The sequence below is a fragment of the Eurypyga helias genome, unplaced genomic scaffold, assembly GCF_000690775.1.
Source record: "Eurypyga helias isolate BGI_N326 unplaced genomic scaffold, ASM69077v1 scaffold28423, whole genome shotgun sequence".
Classification (NCBI taxonomy): domain Eukaryota; kingdom Metazoa; phylum Chordata; class Aves; order Eurypygiformes; family Eurypygidae; genus Eurypyga; species Eurypyga helias.
Genome location: NW_010241029.1, coordinates 1 through 18,967, shown reverse-complemented (window position 1 = coordinate 18,967; position 18,967 = coordinate 1). Strand labels below are relative to the sequence as shown.

At 40.6% G+C, this 18,967-nt stretch overlaps 1 protein-coding gene across 1 annotated transcript; it reads right to left on the bottom strand.

Annotated features, from left to right (window-relative positions):
• Positions 1-304: 304 nt before the first annotated feature.
• Positions 305-15,702, bottom strand: TGFBRAP1 (transforming growth factor, beta receptor associated protein 1; the record flags this gene model as incomplete). The annotated part of the gene is made up of 8 exons (XM_010148629.1): positions 305-493; positions 1,366-1,799; positions 3,391-3,550; positions 5,080-5,226; positions 6,276-6,419; positions 7,014-7,071; positions 8,422-8,763; positions 15,620-15,702. Coding segments are annotated over 8 exons (1,557 nt in total), but the record flags the coding sequence as incomplete, so codon positions are not given.
• Between the last annotated feature and the right edge of the window lie 3,265 nt (positions 15,703-18,967).

Here is an 18,967-nt window from a genome sequence, read left to right as displayed (position 1 = left end):
TCCAATAACATTCATCCTTGCTGTGAAGAAAAGGCCCATTTTCTTTAGCTGTGTATTACTATATACAGAAGAGCCTAGATTTTCACCTCTCCATTTCTTGTAGTGAATTTTCTTTCCTATCTACATTCATTAGAAATCAAAAAGATAAGTGGTGATATTTCATATTTACTGGAAGTCTTCCCATTGATTCAAAGACTAGCAGTTCATCTTGATTTACACCTAAAGTAGCTGCACTTGGTTCTTTTTTCCAGCCCACTTTCAACGGGGTGTAAGTCATGGGAACCTGTGGGACTGGAACATTATTTCAAGTCTGATTGCTAGAGCTGGAAGAGTGGTGAGTCATGTTGGAATTCAGGTGTCTCTTGGCAGCACAGTGCGTGTGGACCATACCCCCATTTGGGTATCTTACAAATACAGGCTCGCAGAAAGGGTTTTGGCACACTTGACAGACCTTTTTGTCCGAAAGAAGAATTGGGGTTCCTTTCTGTTTAACCTACAGAGAAGGAAAAAAATCCAAACATGAATCTAGCAAGAAAGAAAGGGAAGTTAGGAGGCATATAATTTCAATAAACCCAGTCAATGACAGAGGTAGTAGGAAAAGACAGCTTCAGCTATTTAACTTGAACTCAATTTCCACATTCATACTCATTCATGTTCATGCTTTCTCTAAAGTGCTGCTCTTTTCCTTTTCTCCTTCTTGTTTATTTAATAAATAAAAGCACTCACACATTGGAAGGCATCTGAAAACCTGCTGCAGCTTCCTAAACAAGGTCACAGGGCAACTCCACAGCAAACTGAGCACTGACCATTTTTATTCCAGACAGATTCTGCTGGATATACCGTCATTAGAACTAAACAGTCTTAAGAATCTGCTGGGAGCTTGAAGCAACACAGCTCTAGCTAGGAACAGAAGCAAGCTTCACCAGTGAATTTACCACTAGCAACAGCTACTGACAAGCTTCAATTAATACTAAGTGCTGGGTAAACTTTTCCTCAAGTTGTGCCAGGTCTCAATCCTAGAGGGAAAAAAAAAAAAAGCTAACTCACATTTGTTAAGGTTTCTGCAAGAACTTCGTTAACCTGTAAGTCCCAGATTCACTTTCAATCAGCTCAGAAGTTCACCAGAGTTGTTCCTACCTCAAGACTCCCACCTTCCCTTTTGTTTTACAGAGGAAGCATAAAATTTAGTTTGAATCTAGTAGTTACGGCAAAAAACCCCATGATAAAGGCAATAAGTAAAATTGCCAAGGACATGAAGACAACTTTGTCTTACTTCTTCAGACGACTTCTGATTATTATGTATCGAGGGCCTTATTGTAAACCTTCAAAGTGCCTCTGTTTAAACAATCACCAAACCCAACCTACCTTCTCGTGCTTGTAGATTAAGTTTTCAGCTTGTGCTAACCCAAGCGTAGCCTGAGTCATTCTTTTCGTATGAATGCTTTTCCTCACTGCTCCAGCCAGGAATGGGGAGAGGAGCTGCACTGACCAGCTGTCGGGCACCAGCTGCAAAACTAGAGCCGCATCAAATTCAGCAGCGTGGTTATTCAGGAGATCCACAGCAGCCATGACTAGCATACAGTCCGAAGCGCCTGGACTTAAATACACTGACAGCAGCATATGGAAAAGCCTCCGCCTGTATTGCATGTCCCTGTTTTCAGAGTTCCATATACAGTATTCCTCAGCAGCACGGAAGTCCTTTAACTCGTGGACAAGGATATGTAAAGCCTTCTCATGTTCCTCTAGTTTTCCATATAAAATTGCACTTTCCATATGAAGGTCTGTGCCCTGGATTTTGTCTGTTAAGTGAGAAAAAAAGGCAGCATTTGCTCAGTGGAGAAGATAACTACTCCCTCTCCCAGATTCAATGCAAACAAGCCAACCGAACTCAACTCCTGCTATTTTTGCAGGGGTGCTGGCACCTATAAAGGGAACGGGTATTTATCAGCCCAAGAACACCTAGGTGTACAGAAACACATCTCTGAACAAACAAATTACTAAATAACAGGTGATAGAACCAGTGTCACTGACATCTCTCAAGCTCTAGAACGTCAGTCTTGCGTGTTTCTGCGTGCACTGCTACCACGTACGATAAAACTAAGATGAAGCCGCAGTATTAACCTCTGCTTCTCCCAGTATTATAGAAAATTACAGAATAGTTTAAGGTCCATAAAAGACAATAAAGATCAAATAATACTTCTCCTCAAGAAAAGGACACTACAAACCCTTAATCCAGTCTGATAGTTTAAAGTGTCAGTGACAGGCACGGGGAATGGAAAGTTCATCAGGTATTTCACGATAAAGTAAAAAAATCCTCTACTTATCGTAAAGGTGATAAAAGATTTGGCATAGGCCTCTGTGAAAGGTATGGAAAGACAATATTTTTGTCCCCAGAATACCTTTGTTATCACAGAGGAACACATCAGCATGCATTGATTTCACCTTTGTGTAAGACAAGAATTATCATGTAAGAAATCCTGTGCTTTGGAGTACATGGGTTTCAAGAGAATAATCCATCTTGCGACTCTTGCCCTTAAAAACTTGGTTAAAAATTAGAAGATGAAAAAGAGCAAGAGTTTCAATGACTGTGTTATACTTGTACATTACCTGTCATACAATGTTTTGCTGACTGGCTAAGCAAGGGGACATTAAACATTGGTAAATTATTTTAGTTGCTACTCAGCTATTTTTATCTGCACATCCACTGGGTTTTTCTGGTGAATTTCAGAAAAACATTTCTCATCTTTCAGTACAATAACAAGTCATTTCCCTTCCATCCACTGCAGATGAAACATTAAAAATCAGCCACTGCAAGCATTGGCCAAGGAAAAAATTTGGCTCAACTGTTGCTTGCCTCATACCAACAGTAAGACATACATTGCACTTCTCACTCCAAATTATGCTCGTGTTTTTGTTCAGCATGAACCCCAGCTTTTGGGGTGAAAGTGGGTTATGGAGAACAAATGAGTCCTTGGTAATCAGATTCCTCAAAGCTTTGCTTCAGTTCACTGAGAAACAGGCTGCTGAACAAGAACAACTTGTAAGTCTTCCATTGCAACAGTGTCACAAGTTACATGCTCCTCATTAAAAAGAAACTGACTATAAATTAAGATGATAACTGTGTGAAGATTTTTTTTCTAGCTTGTTACGGTATTCTCGTTTTGGGGCAGTGGCAAACATACCATTGTACCTCACAAGCTATGGGAGGTGAAAGACAACACTAACAGATATCCCCTTCTAAATTAATTTGTGTCTGTCAGAAATACAGATGGCCTGTCAACCACATACACCTAGAAACCTCAGATCTTCTAGTTTTCTACCCTGTTTCAAGCTTTATTTTGTTTCCTGCTGGAACTGACATAAGGCATGTATAACAGACATGCATCTTACCCAAAATAAAGTGAATTCTATAAAGATCAGATTTCTGAAGCAGACTGCGTAGTTTAAACAGCAGTTCAGTTGTTTCTGTACAATTATCTGTGGTCACGGATTTTAGCTGAAGTATTGCCTCCAAGTACAAGACAGCTAGATGAGTATGGTGCTTTTCTTTCTGCAGATGAAAAGAACAATGTTAGCCCAGTTCACAAAGACAGCCTCTTCTCCCCGCCAATAACAGTGATGAATATTTACATAGAAATGCATTTAAATTCGTTTATTTAATGCAAATTAATCTGAAAGTCTTTTGTTCATGAAGAAAGACAACTTATTCAGACCAGCTTCAGAAAATAACACTGTACCTATAGTATGGGATTCTCTATTTCATTGATACGAGTATTTCCAAAATGCAGATATGAAACATCTTATTCCTAACCTCCTTTTTACCTTAAATAAACAACATCTATAAAAAAAGCTTTCCATGTGCAGTAATTATTTCCTTTCAGAAGTTCACCTAGTGAAAGTCAATGCAGGAAAGCAGATCTCCCTCCTCCACGTACAAGTATGATCTCCACTGCGTCCTCTCCTCTTATTTCCCTGGCAAAATATACAGGTATGTTTTTTGACCTTTCCTGTTTCTGCAATAAAATTTGAGAAAACCACCAGAGGCAGACAAGCATTCTGAAGGCACAGCGTGTTTTGTGTTATCCACTCCCCCATATTCATCAAAGCGAGTTGATGATTTGACTGAAACATTCTCAATAAGCTTTCACGATAATCTAGTGCTTTCTAAAAACCAAATCAATTTATAAGTCACCCTTTACTAGCAGGTGGTTTTAACTATGTTATTTTTGTTACAAATATTCTACAAGGCACTATGTTTAACTCAAGACGTTTGTTTGAAAGTATTCATGACATCAGAAACAGGTACATTCATCCGACATGGTGTTAGACACCTTGTTGTGTCTGCAGTAGACTCAGAGGGAAACCCCTGATCTAGCACGTGCATTTGAAGAACGCAAGTCAGTGAACTGGTCATCAGTTCTGCTGAGTTCTTTCAGTGTTCATTTCCTTGCTTTATTTGCAGGTTAAAGCAACTTCCGTGCTTTTAACGTCTCATATCCAAGTTTCATCATGTTTGGCTGCTTCTGTGTAGAGCTTAAAAACCCGAAAGATGGAATACACTGTCACTCATGACTTGTGAGCACGTCTTTTGGACATTCAACATCTAGAGTGGTCTGGAATTCTACAGGGAGAGGCGCATGATTTAGTTCTATCACTAACTGCTCAAATCTCTCCAGAAGGACAGAATAAAACATACCTACTTATAAAATGCTGAATTAACAATTTTAGTATATTGCTGCCACTGTGCAATAGGATTAGCAGTTGCTCAACGATTTTTCTGTGATCTTACACGATGGAGGATTGACCCTCAGCAGTGAAACTGAAAGTATGCAATAATCAGATGTAGAAAGAAAAAACCTCTGAGGGAGGCAAGCAACTGTCTTGAAGAGTTAAAAATAATGCAGATATCCACTCCTCATCTACTTTTATCTTAATATTACTCCTATCCTACTTTCAGTATGTCCCGAAAGCCTTCAAATTATGCTTATTTCTTCTAGACTTTGGGCTTTTTTCAGAGTTGTTCATCACAGTCTGCACTGTGAATCCTATGCCTATTTCTAGTGTTGTTGTAGGACTCACCTCTATTTTTCTTTCCAATACTAGATGTTCTAGGTATTTAACATGTGCTTTAGGATACTTGTTAAGGCAACTGATGATATCATCTGGATTAATGTTGTTTTTCTCCTGTTCTTCCAAAGGCCTTTTAGTGAAAATCTGTACTCCAACCTGGAAAGGGTTAATTGCATTTAGGAACTCAGTGGTAACCATTTCATTACCTTTTTACTTTAAATACTTATTTAACAGCACGCTCAGATTAGTTGGTACATTATTCGGGAAGACAAACGACACAAAACCCCGCTCAACACCACCAAGACTATGCTACTTGGTGCTTATCAAGATCTCACTCCTCTCTCTGTTCCTACATCCATTTGTAGTCAACACATTGTTCAGCCGTAAGCCTTGTGTTGGGCACACCCTCCACCAGCCACGAAGAGTACTGGGCAGATCTGCCCAACAGCACAACAAGAGACTTTGGCCTTTGCAGCAAGAAAGCGCGAGTTAGAAGACCAGAATATTTATAGCCCTATCTCATGCGACGATACACACAGAGCATGACGCTTCTACGTTGACCCCAAACCACAAGTTGAGAAATCTGTCACTGCATGTAATACCTGAGCTTTAAATCAGTACAAATGAGGCAGTGACAAGTTCCAACAGCAGAGATTGTCTAATACAGCATCAGGCATCCCATTTAACAGCACACCACACTAGTGGATGACAGAAAATGATTACTTTTTTACTTTTGGTGGATTAAGTTAATTCTTGTAAGCAATGAGGTTTTGAATTGAATGAAGACTATTTATTCCCCATCCCAGCACACACAGGTATCACCCATTGCTGGAATCCTCTTAAAAAAGAAACAGCAGCAACAGTCAACCCGTTAGGATTCCCCCCCATCAAGACCTGGACGTTATCGTGCTTAATATGAAAAAAAACAGAAGCCATGCTGTACCTTTCATTGTACAGAATGACCTAAACTTTGTTTTCAGAAGAAACAGGCAATTATCACTAGCACTTGTTAACACAGGGACTTAGAAAAATGGAGAAACCTCAACGCTTTCTTCTGTTGATGACAATTTAACTGGCATGAAATACTCTGCAAAAACGGTCCAAGCAGCTATCGAGATGGAACAACGTTAACGAACACCCAAACACCACCGCAGGGCAACACTTTGTACTTATGATATTCTGTGGGAAGCACACCAATCACAAACCTCTTCGTTTTTTTGTAAAACCCATCCAGAATATTTCCACACTAGATCGTGGTCTGAGCAGAATGTAAGGAAGTCTACGATATATTCATAGAGATCTGAACGTGTAGAATCCTGAATGTCTCCATCAACTATTTTCACCCATAACTGCAAGAAAAAAAACACACAGATTCAAGTGCTTAAAACACAGTATCACAGAATCACAGAACAGTTTGGGCTGGAAGGGACCTTAAAGACCATCTAGTTCCAACGCCCCTGCCATGGGCAGGGACACCTTCCACTAGACCAGGTTGCTCAACGGTGCACATGTACTAACGCTTCCAACGCAAAATGTATGTGAGCTACTACAACACTTAGCATTAGGTATTGTGGAATTACAAAGAGCTCCTAGGAACACCAATTGCAAGGATCACTAAATTTATGCCTCCTCTCCATCAGGGGCTTTTCTTGCACCTGCCATATTCAACTAATTCAGACCTAGGTTCTCAACCTGAGAGCACCTGGCCGAGTGCTTCAGGAGGAAGTACCCTGAACACAAAGAGAACCTTTGATAAAAGTCCTTTTCTCAAACTGCATGGTATACTTTTCATGTGTTTTGTGCATGTTTAAGATCAAAAGCAAATGATACACACAACTTAGAACTACTTCTCAAGCAGATAAATAGCACCTCAGATTTTTATCTCAGAGGTAAACTGGTATTTTGAAATGGTTTACCGATGACACTAAAAGCTTTATTCTAACCTGCAGCGCCGCAGCATCTTGACCATTGTAGTGATACAGGAGACCAAGTGCAAAATACCTGCACAGGAAGAGAAAATAATATTAAAATCCCTAGATCTTTCCCACCAATTTAATTATGGTTTGATTAGCACAGAAAATAACAAATCATTTCTTACAGTGACATGTACATAGCCAAGTCTACACTTGTCCAACTGTCTGTAGACTCCTCTTCAGAATCAAAGGAGAGAAGTTCTGCTCTAGAAATGTGTTTGTCTCCTGTCTCTAAGGCAGTTTCTAGTTACCAGCTCCAATCTAAATAAAGTATGTGTCAAGTTAGAGGCGATTCCCATGCCGTTCTTTGAATTTTATATACAGACTTAACACACAGCTCCAAAGAATACATAATTTTCAAATAGTTAGATCAGGTGTAATTTTTATGAAGCTTTTACTTAAAGCTCTGGTTTACTATCAGAAACGTTTTTTTCCTTTACTGCAGCATGAAGTCAGGCAAAGGAAGAGCTTTGTGCAGTGCCATGACAGAGGTGTGGGGCTTGGTGTGTGCACCGCAGTAAAAATACAGCTAAACTTCTGTAAGGCCTGTTGTCATGGAACGACGTTCCACCAATCATATTTGCACAAGTTCGACATGCAAACGATGCTTACCCAGAGTAAGTTACTTCCAAAACACTTGAAATAAATGAAACTATGCTAAATCTAACCACAAAGACTCCTCCTTACCACTGTAGTTGCCACTACTGCACCACACAGTTCAAAGATTAAATAATTAAATTGAAGACAGAGACACTGCCTACGACAGGAGTTTGTATTTTACACATCTACTACCTAGTGTTTCCTGCTTAATGACAGTCAACTCTCCACCTGCTGGCATTTCCAATTTGAAGTCATTTGCAGTCATCTCAAGCAACCTCCTTTTGGTGAATCAGTGGGAGCTCAGAAAGTATGCTACTCACAAGTGAGATCTCATTCCCTGAATAAGCAACTACAGTTTTAAAGCCACTATCTGATTAATAGCTTCCACCTAAGGTAGTGCGTGCTTTAAGGCATCTTTTCATTCTGTCTGAGTACCTCTACTACTGTGTCAATTCAACTCCCACACTGTCACAAGGGCAAACAAATGATCCTCCCCCCCAAGATTGTATCAATCCTTTATTTTTGTGTTTGACATACAAACTTTCAGGGAGAGTTCTGTATTTACCAGCATAAACAGACTGCATTTCCTTTACTTCAGACTGTCAATTACTACCTTTTTACCAATAGTTTTAAGTGCTGACAAGTCAGGCCAAGTTGTCTCTTGGACCTGAAGGCACAGACACTACAAGGATTTGAACACGTTGCTCTAGAAGCAAATAGCATTTAAGACAATTTTTCCTCTGGTCTCAAAGATGCAGTACTCAAAAAGTCCACTCACTTTTTATGTTTTTCCAGCCAGGCAGCACTGTCTGTTAAAAGACAAAAGTTCTCTGAAACGAGCAGATCCAGCAGGCTTTCATGATTTGCCTCTGCATATAGCTTGAGTAAAGCTGTGTCGATATCTTCCTTGTAGCCATTGGCAACCTCAGTGCTGCGGACTTCATTCAAGTAACTCATGAGGAATCGTTTGCATTTCATCATCTTCTCCTGGTCCCCTTGGGTCAGCTGGTTTAGGTCCGCATACTCATGCAGAGGGGGGTGAGACCGTATAAATGAAGAGGAAGTAGGCAACAGGAAGGGGTAGAGAGAGATCAGCTCCCGGACATCAAGCTGGCCGCTTCTGCAATTACAGTGTCAAACTAGATGAAGCAAAAAGAAAGAAAAAGTATACATAGGCACAAAAAAATAACATACTGGGAATGTGCGCTCACTTACACTAAGTGTCAGGACACTAACAGGTTGTCAGTTTCTGAAAGTTACTGATTTCTATGCTGGAAAAAGTATACTTAGGACAAATCTAGATTTCTTTTTTTGCTATTTCTATCCAGACTTACCATTCTTTTTCCTCCTCTAGACATTGAAAGCTGAGAATTCCGAGTCTAGCCAGCCTTTTGATTTTGACATCCCCCAGCTGTTCTGTGGGATATACAAAAATCAGCTGAATATCCTTAATGCAGCTCCTAGGACTGTCCTAGACTTCATCCATACATTATGGGAGCTCATCTGATGGAGGCAAAAAGCATGGAGAGTGAACCCTTTCAGGCAAGCCACAAAGGCTGTGCAAGTGTAATTCTGTAGAAAACAGCAATTACTACAGCTTCCTGTAGAAAATTAAAGCTTTCAGAACACATATTTGGATGGTGAAAATGTTTTCCCCAACCCTGAGATGCACCGATTCCTCCTTTGGCTCACTTCTCAAGGAGGTTCTGAGAACGAACCGTGGGTAACGGTTAGACGGATGCATAATGAGTCCGTTGCAGAGGCATAGGTCTTGGGTGCACACCTGTATCAGACACTGTGGAGTGGCTTTTCCACTTCACATGTGAAGGGCACCTATACCCAGGAGGAAGCTGTTAACACACATATGCTACACACAACATTCTTCTTTCAGCCTAGTCTGAAGAAGTTCCTCAAGCATTTGAAGAATGCATGTTGTGACAGAATAAAATGAGCAGCTTTTTCACACATGGCAAACAACTCCCCAGTTTTCACAGCTAGAATGAACCTTGTCCCAGGCCTTGCTTTAGAAGAACATAAAGAAATCAAGATTTAGATTTTATTTCCCTGTCAAAGTCATTATTCAAAATTCATCTTCAAACGTGAGCATTCCTGAAATGCAGGACACACCGCTGCTGGAAAAAGTGAAAATGAACTGACAGGTCTCCAAAAGAAACCCTGGTTAGTTACTACTTTGTTCCAAATAAAACTAAAAAAAAAAGTTATCTAGTGATCAGCAACCTCAAAAAGATTCTCTTCACAACCTTGATTGGAAAGAATTCCAAAGAGAATCAAGTTATAACCATGGAAGTAGACAAAGCAACAGATTGCTGCAGGCAATCAAGTGTGAAAGATCCTCTCAAGAAGGCTCATCCCTTCCCTAACGTTGTGAAGTAACTAAAGCAGCGGGGCATGCCCCGAGCTGTACATTTCTTGCCAGGCACAGTTCCAAAACCATCCAGGAAGATGAACTAGTAGGAAGCATCGCCATGGCAACACCTATTTCACCTATTCAGAACTTTTTAAAGAAAAAGTAAATACTGTCTTTTGGCTACAGAAATTGACCCGAGAAGAACGAAATCCTAAAAGACAGCAGCAAATGTCCTGTTCCAGAACATAATGACTGCAAAGTGTGCGAACCGCAGCACAAACAGTAGAGGACCACTACTGAGAAAAAAAATGAACAAGGGAAGCCTTCCTATGAGGTTTGAATAGGAAGGCTTTCTGATCCCTGCACAGACCTCCTACTGCCTAAACCACACCTCTACACCAGAAAGGCCAGACCAAGAGTAAAGTGTTCATGTTCACTTTGCAGACTTCTGCAGTTGAAATTTCCTTTTAATCCATCTTTTCAGACCTGATACTTGGTTTTGAAATTCTCAGATCTACATTATGATGGAACTCAGAAACAGATGAGGATTTTTTTATAAGAGAAAGGATAACCAAGAAGTAGAAAGTTCTGCCACTGGCGTGACCTGATGGTTCAAAGAACATCTGGGCTTCCAGTACGAACTTGTTACAGTAATCCAACTGCAGCATTGGGGGTCCAACTACTCTCAAAAGATCTGAGGACCACCAGATAAAATGTATTACATGACAAGTATTACACTTGAAAATTAACCCTATTTAAAGAAAGAAGAGGGTGGGGGTTTTTTCCCCTCCAAGGTTCTTCACTGATTAATTATACAGAAGTTAACCCATAACTTGAGTAACATGAACAGGTTACTCAGAATTAGTGCAGAGGCAAGGAGTCTTGATAAATCTGCAGAAATTCAAGTATAAACACTGGTTCCCTTGCTGGCTACGCTGTCCAGTATTTGGAGATGACCTAAGCTTGAGGTGGAGACTATGACCATGAAGACAGATGAAGAAGCCAAAAATGCTGTATCTAACACGTCACTTTTAGAAAGGTTTTAAAACATTTTCCAACTTCTACAGCAGTTTCTGCAGCCTTTCGTCTTACCATCTGGCTTCTCCTAGATGAGAAAGTAGTCTGCTACTTCATCTCTGAACTTCATGGATGCCTAAATGACCAACCGTTTTCCCAAGAGAAGAATCAAAACCAGCTACCAACCCAGGCTAGCCCAAACCCTGGGCTGTGAATCACCAGTGGTTCCCTCAGCAGGTCTGACTCACGCTCAAGTTGTACCCTTCTGCTCTCCCCACAGCAATGGTAATCAGCAATCAAGCAGCTTCCTTAAAAGCACAGTATCATCCAGAACAACCATCCTCAGAAAAACACCAAATACTGAACAACGACCCCACCTGCAGGAATGGTTCACATTCATCTTAAGACTTAGGGGTCCTGGGATCTGTGGATGTCCTGCACCTCTTTCCACCACATTTGGAGAAAGCAGTTTAAGAAGAGCTGCAAAGGATCTCATTTCTCTTGGAAAAACTCATTTGAGCCTTAAACTTCTAGCACTTCAGCTTTAGCAAAACTGTAGTTAGCAACTTATCACAAAGTAGGAAACAGGTTCTTAAGTCAAGCTGTCAATGCTTCCCTTCCAGTAATTCTGCATTAGGTCTTGCTTGGCTTCATATCTACAGACAAACAATGCAACAGGCAGAATCTGCAAGTTTTCAGGAAGCTTAGGTCTAAATTCAGACCCTTGAATTTACAGATATCAGACAAGTCAAAGAAGCCTACACGATTTAGCTGTTGTGCCTGAATCCCACTGGCTGTAATAGTTTATAATAATAATAAAATTATAATCTTGAAACACATTTCAGGTGCAAATCTCACACTGAGTAGTACTTGTTATCTACCTCCAGGTGTAAGCACCATCAATTTTTTAACTTTTCTAGTGCAGGAGATACTTCAGCTGTAAGTCTCTCTACAGCCTTTCCCAGGTGAGACAACACTGAGAAAAGTGTTTAACAAACATTTTGGTTTGTTAAAAAAGCAACAAAGTTTAGAGTAGTGTCAGTATCTGGCATGTCAAGACTGTAAGCAACATCTAACCAATGAAAGGACACAACCACACACACTGGAGAGAAATGGTTTTACTGTGGCAGCTACCAACATCTCGGCAAGACATCTACAATGCAGCAAACAGCTTACAGGACATCGCTGTTTGGTGTAACTGCGTGTGAGCCTCCAGTGACAGCCATACAGAATGGCAAAAATATAATAGCTAAGTCACAACTACAGCACAATAGCAATTCTGTTATAGCTTATAAAGGAACTTCTCAGACCAAGGAAGCCGCCGCAGTGGGACAGCTCACTCAAAGTTAGTGAATCCAGATGAAGAAAGTTCTCTTCCTTTGGCTGAATCATTTAGTTTCAATAAAGCTACCACTTCCTTCCTTTTTGTCAGCCTTCTTCAGTATTCAGAAATACCAGTATAACCAAAAAAACCTTAGCAGGAAAGTACTCCCCTTAAAAGTTTTGGTATTTAAGAACTATGAAGTTAAGCATAAGATATGCTTAACATATGCTTCTAACACTGGAGCAGGTTGCCCAGAGAAGCTGTGGATGCCCCATCCCTGGAAGTGTTCAAGGCCAGGCTGGATGAGGCTTTGAGCAACCTGGTCTAGTGGAAGGTGACCCTGCCCATGGCAGGGGGGTTGGAACAGATGGTCTTTAATGTCCCTCCCAACCCAAACCAGTCTGTGATTCTATGACAGAACTGTATCTTGACAAGGTTATCAAGATGGATTATTGATGCAAGAAGACAAGACCTTTACACCAATATAATTATTTCCTTGCTAGCCTGTAACTGACAGGGACTTCCTGAGGAAATCTCACTCTGTATTTGGCCAGAAGTAGGCCCATGACATAACAGGTTCCTGGAGGTACTGCTGCCATTCTGTTTCACTGGTAAATCCATCTTTTCTCAGATAGATCCCAAATTCCCCTTCTGGCATTTTAAGTCTGACTAACACTAGCTCGAAACACCTGCAGAGCAACACATGGGGGTGGGAGGTTGTTTGCATAGACTGCCATTGTCTTTCCCATTTTACCTCTGAGTGTCAGATGCATTAAGAAGAGCGTGGCCAGCAGGTTGAAGGAAGTTATCCTCCCCCTCTACTGAGTGAGAGAGGTGAGGCCTCACCTGGAGTGCTGCGTCCAGTTCTGGGCTCCTCAGCTCAAGAAGGACAAGGAACTACTGAGAGGGCCCAGCGCAGGGCCACTAAGACGATTAAGGGCCTGGAGCACCTTCCATATGAGGAAAGGCTGAGAGAGCTGGGTCTGTTTAGCTTGGAGAAGAGGGGGCTGAGGGGGGATCTCATCAGTGCTTATCAATATCTAAAGGGTGGGTGTCAGGAAGATGGGGCCAGGCTCTTCTCAGTGGTGTCCAGTGACAGGACTAGGGGCAATGGCCATACCCTGGGAAACAGAAGGTTCAACCTGAACATGAAGAAACACTTCTTCACTGGGAGGGTGACAGAGCCCTGGAACAGGCTGCCCAGAGAGGTGGTGGAGTCACCTTCCCTGAAGACTTTCAAAAGCCGCCTGGACTTGTTCCTGTGGGATCTACTCTAGGTGATCCTGCTCTGGCAGGGGGGTTGGACTAGAGGATCTCTAGAGGTCACTTCCAACCCTTACCATTCTGTGAGTGTATATTAGAGCACAACCAGTTATTACTCAAAATAGGTTTGTTCACTAGGGCTGAAAATTAGGGAACCTGGGTTCCATCAGAAGTTTTTCAGTCACCAAAATACTCGGAATAGGTTATGTATGGCTGGCCAGAATAAAAACACAGAACACTCATCTTTGCTTTCTCCCCCCAGCAGGCTTCAGCAACTCATGAACAGTTGTTCTGCTTTGGAGTTGCAGCTTTTACAGGAAGTGAACGCCCTGGGATGTCAACCCAGGCCTAAAATTCATGCCTGGACAGCAAGTTTTCTTGTGACGCATGTTTCTAAAGATGAGTTCCCACAAATCCTGTTCATTAAAGCTCATTTGTCAGATGGGCTGCTAGACGGATAGAGGCTGCATAACTGATCTTGGCTCCTTCCACAAGGTGCTGGAGCTCCCTGCAGAATATATTTCCCCCTTCTCACTGCTTTTTAAAAGATCCCTGGGCCACTACTAGCAAGGCAGGGCCGCCAGATTAAGCCCCACAGGGAATTACTGCCAGTCAGGGCAGAATAAAGTGATAGAAAGAAAGCTGAAGTGCAAGTGTCAGCCATAGTCAAGAGAGCTGCAGAGCTGTGCAAGCCTGGCCACCTAACCACGCCTAGACAATAAAGACACTTTATGGCCCCTACAGCCTCAACAAGCTGTTTGACCAAAGCTGGCCACACAGAAGACAGTGGGAAAAAGTCCATTGAAAAGCCACATGCAAGAGCTTTGGGAATGTTGTAAGGGATCCTTAACTACGTACAGCTTGTACTTCTACTTCAGAACCACAACACAGCAGCGATTCAGTCTAGTGCTTGGAAGAATACAGGGAGGAGGAAGATTCCAAGTTGCTCACTAGTCCCAAAAGGTACAAGATGATACACAAGGTGGTTGTGGCCAAACCAAATTGCAACTAAACGCTGTTCAGGCTTTTCCTGTCACTCCCTAATCTTCACTCAGAGTACACTGCCCATTCAAGCCCAGCGTCTCCCACTGTCCTGGTGAGGAGGCAAAATGGCAAAGCCCCTCATCAGTAGTAACATTCCCCAAAGCATTACTTTCCTTGATACATTTCCATAAACCCAAGGACAACATTTTACTACACTGTGTACACTTCAAACATACAGCAAATTGTCTATACAGTAATCCTATTCTGTAGACTCTCAACTGACTTCAAGAGAATTTCAGCAGAAAACAAGAAGAGTTACGTTATGTGGTCAGCATGGATTACAGTAACCCTGGAAAGCGCTCCACCACAGAATGAGGCATGGGTAGCAGAAATTAAATTATCAGGTAAAATAAGGATATGAGCAGCATTTTTTGATTAAAAGTGGAGCACCAAGGTCAATTTGTAAACAAGTAACTGCTGAAACAGCTAAATCTGGAAGGTTATTACAGATTTCAAGAACAAATAATGTTTCTTCTGGAAAAGATTCTAGCTGAACATATGTTAAAACAAATTCAGTATCAGCGTCCTCAAAAAATTAGTGCAATTGTATCAATAACATTTAAATTTAACTAATATTTAAACTGTAACTTTATTTATTTAAAAAAAAAAAAGAAAAGAACCAGGCAATGTTCATGCTGTAAATCACAGCATAAGCTCAATAATAAATCTTTGACCTTTATGGGCATAACGCAGAAAAAGTCCCAATACACAAAACGCTTGGATTACAGGATTACAGCCTTAATGCTACTGTATGTTAGCATACCAAAAACCAGTTGCAGTAACTCGTCAGTTATAATGTTGTTGCAATGCTACTCTGTTTTTACTCCCAACAAAAACATTTTATCACAGTGAACTCGCATATGCATGAAAAAACATTTAAGTGACTAAGTTTTTAAATCCAAGAACATCAACTCCTTATTTAAAGATGATAAATTAATAAATTCCTTGTCACACAATTACCTGAAGAGTTCTTTTGCTTCAAGGAACTGAAGCTGTGCAAACTGTATAAAACCTGCTTGCTGCAGGAGTCGTTTGTACATTACCTATGAAAGAGAAAGGGGGGGGGAAAAGGGTTTATTATATTTGTAAGGAGTTATTTTACACAGTGCTAGTCACTTCTGCAACAGCTACCTGGCAGAAACACTGAACACGTGATCTTCAACCAGACCTGTGAAGATACACGCAGAATAAAGCCTTGCCCGTCTTTGTTTAAAATTGTATGTACCTGAATACAGGGAATCTGCTTTCCAGACACAGTTTCTTACAGAAAAATGCGTAAAACCAACAGTGTTTCTGAGTACTTATTTCTGACTGTGAGTGAACAAATAGCAAGTTTAAGTTTTCTTATTCAAATAATGACTTATCTGACATGGCTCTGACTTGCTTCAAGTATTTGCAGATGTAAAAGTCAATGGTCATCTCTGAAGTTCCCCATGATTCAGCAGGCAGAAAAGAAGATTTAAACTCAAGGGTGGTCCCACTTGACCACACGCAGGCAACTTCCTCCCCGTCTCACCTCACTTCTGCAGCAACATCGCTGGTGATTCTCAGTGTCTCATCCCCAGCTGATGGCTCATGCCTGACTTTTTGGCAGTTTGGGGGTTGTTTTGTGCCTTTTTTTTTTTTTTAATAAAATTACTTCCGAAGTTCAGCTTATCCAATATGCAGTACGTTATGTAACGTACATAAAACATGGTTAAAAAGAGGAGCACATGTAAACCATCTGAGAAGCTCTGTGTTATGAAGTTTTACTGTTAAGGTCATGCCTAGACAGAAAACAGTTTATAAGAAGTTCACTAGGAAAAGAACACAAAAGTACTTTAAATGCTAGGTGTTTATTTAATGCGAACGGCCAATCAGTTACCACAAGATTACGTGAAACCTTCGTGTCCAGGATATTTCCAATGGCAAAAGAGAAACAGTAAAGGCATGGAACCTGCCCTGTGCTCTGCTAAGCACCCACCATTCGTGACAACACCGGTATTTTGCAAACACACCTGAGTACAGCCACATGCCCTCAGTTTTTTCCTTCAACTTTCTCGTGAATGTACAGCTTTCTAATGTTTAACAGCGTAATGTGAATGCTGGCACTCCTGAAAGACTGCCATTTTCAGTGAAAATACCCAGAGAAACTCCAATATATTAGCAATGTATTCCAGGCAAGAATTGCTAAAGTGTGTCAGGCTTCACGTAGGGTAGACTGACACTCTAACCGGTGATTTTTCACCTTGATTAAAGACTGTGGATGTACCAACAGAAAAGCTTGGCTTAAGTCCATTCAGTCTGTGCCTGCTTTCCTAATGGATTATTTTAAGGAAACAGTTAATCTTGTTAATTAGCCATTAAAACCTATTGATTTGTAAGGCTGTGGGTCCAGTGTTAGGGAGAGAAGGGGAAACAGAGGGAAATGTTATCTGGCACACCTTTTCAGACAAACGTTAACAATATAAAAACAAACAAACAGTACTTCATGACATCTGTAAAATAATTCATGCTACTATGTGTTACATCCAGGCGTACTAATTCAAAATACAGTTAACCAAAGCTGAAATTAATTGCAGTAATGACGTAAGACTATCTCAGATGATTAATTCACAAAGCGTGCAAAATATTTTGGATTTATGACTGTGTTATTACACCAATAAGTGGTAATCTCTGAACTGATGAGTATCCATCTGTCATTCTTGCGGATGCTAGTAAAGGATTTCAACCTGCAACAACCTGCATCCTGTGGCACCAGAAAACCTTAAAAACCTGTCCTCAGACTTTCCAGGGAGCGCTGAAGTAGAAACATTTCTCACCCTGCTAACTAATACCAAAAGCGTGTTGTTTTTTGTGGGTTGTTTGTTTGGGTTTTAAGACTGTTTTCAATCTTTGCAATGCAGTGACCATTACTATTTGCAATTCATGCTACTATGTGTTACATCCAGGCGTACTAATTCAAAATACAGTTAACCAAAGCTGAAATTAATTGCAGTAATGACGTAAGACTATCTCAGATGATTAATTCACAAAGCGTGCAAAATATTTTGGATTTATGACTGTGTTATTACACCAATAAGTGGTAATCTCTGAACTGATGAGTATCCATCTGTCATTCTTGCGGATGCTAGTAAAGGATTTCAACCTGCAACAACCTGCATCCTGTGGCACCAGAAAACCTTAAAAACCTGTCCTCAGACTTTCCAGGGAGCGCTGAAGTAGAAACATTTCTCACCCTGCTAACTAATACCAAAAGCGTGCTGTTTTTTGTGGGTTGTTTGTTTGGGTTTTGTCTGTTTTCAATCTTTGCAATGCAGTGACCATTACTATTTGCATACTTAGTGAATTGCGATATTGGAATGAAGTTTGAATTGATCTAAGACATTGAAAACACTGGTTTAATTGTAAAGCTTAGTCTGTACAGCAATCTTTCAATCCAGAAGTTGAAAAGAGCTTGTTAGTAGTGCACGTGCAGGCCCAAGGAATCAGTTTTAAATTTGAACCAATTTTATTCACTTCCATTTACACGTAGACATATCTTCACTTGTCCCTTAAAGCCACACAACAAAAAAGCTGCAGATTGTCTACAGGCAGACACTTTCCCAGCTTTCTAGAGATGCAGTGATGGGACAGGGAGTATCCAGGTCGATTTTAGCCAACAAGATAAACACCAGACATTAAGATATCCTGTGGTGAAGATCATGGAAGCAACAGACCAGACTGTCTGGGGAAAATTCAATCTTCTCTCGTTCTCACAGGTTTTTAAAAACAAGCTAGACCTATATGCCAACAACATACGTCTAACTTTTGTTTATGATAGAAAAACACATCTGGAGTTCTTCTAGACCCATCAGCTAGAACACCACAGTAGGCTTCTTTTAAAAAGGTACTAAGTTACACCCAGTCAAAATTCAACATACTGTTAATTCCCCTATCATTTTTGAAAAAACACAATAGGACTTGAAGTGCTTAGACAAAGTCTATATTGTTGACTGAATTCACAATAAAAAAAACAATAGCTACAAAAACATGCAATAAGAGTTGTATTAATTTGCATCCAAAAAAGCACTAGAAAACAGTAAGATGACTGCTGATGCTGTGAGAACTATGGTGAAGCTTTAATTCTCTCAACTGCTGGGAAGATCCTTTCTAGAATGTTCAGAATTACCAACTAGATTGCCAAAAAGATTCTTTTTTTTCTAGAAAGTCATTTTGGCTTTTGGTCAGGTTTGGGTGCAGCTAATATGTTTTTTTGAAACTAAAAGAAATGAGAAGGAAATGAGGTTCCTGGAATGTGTTGCTGACAACTTCCTTATACAAGTGATA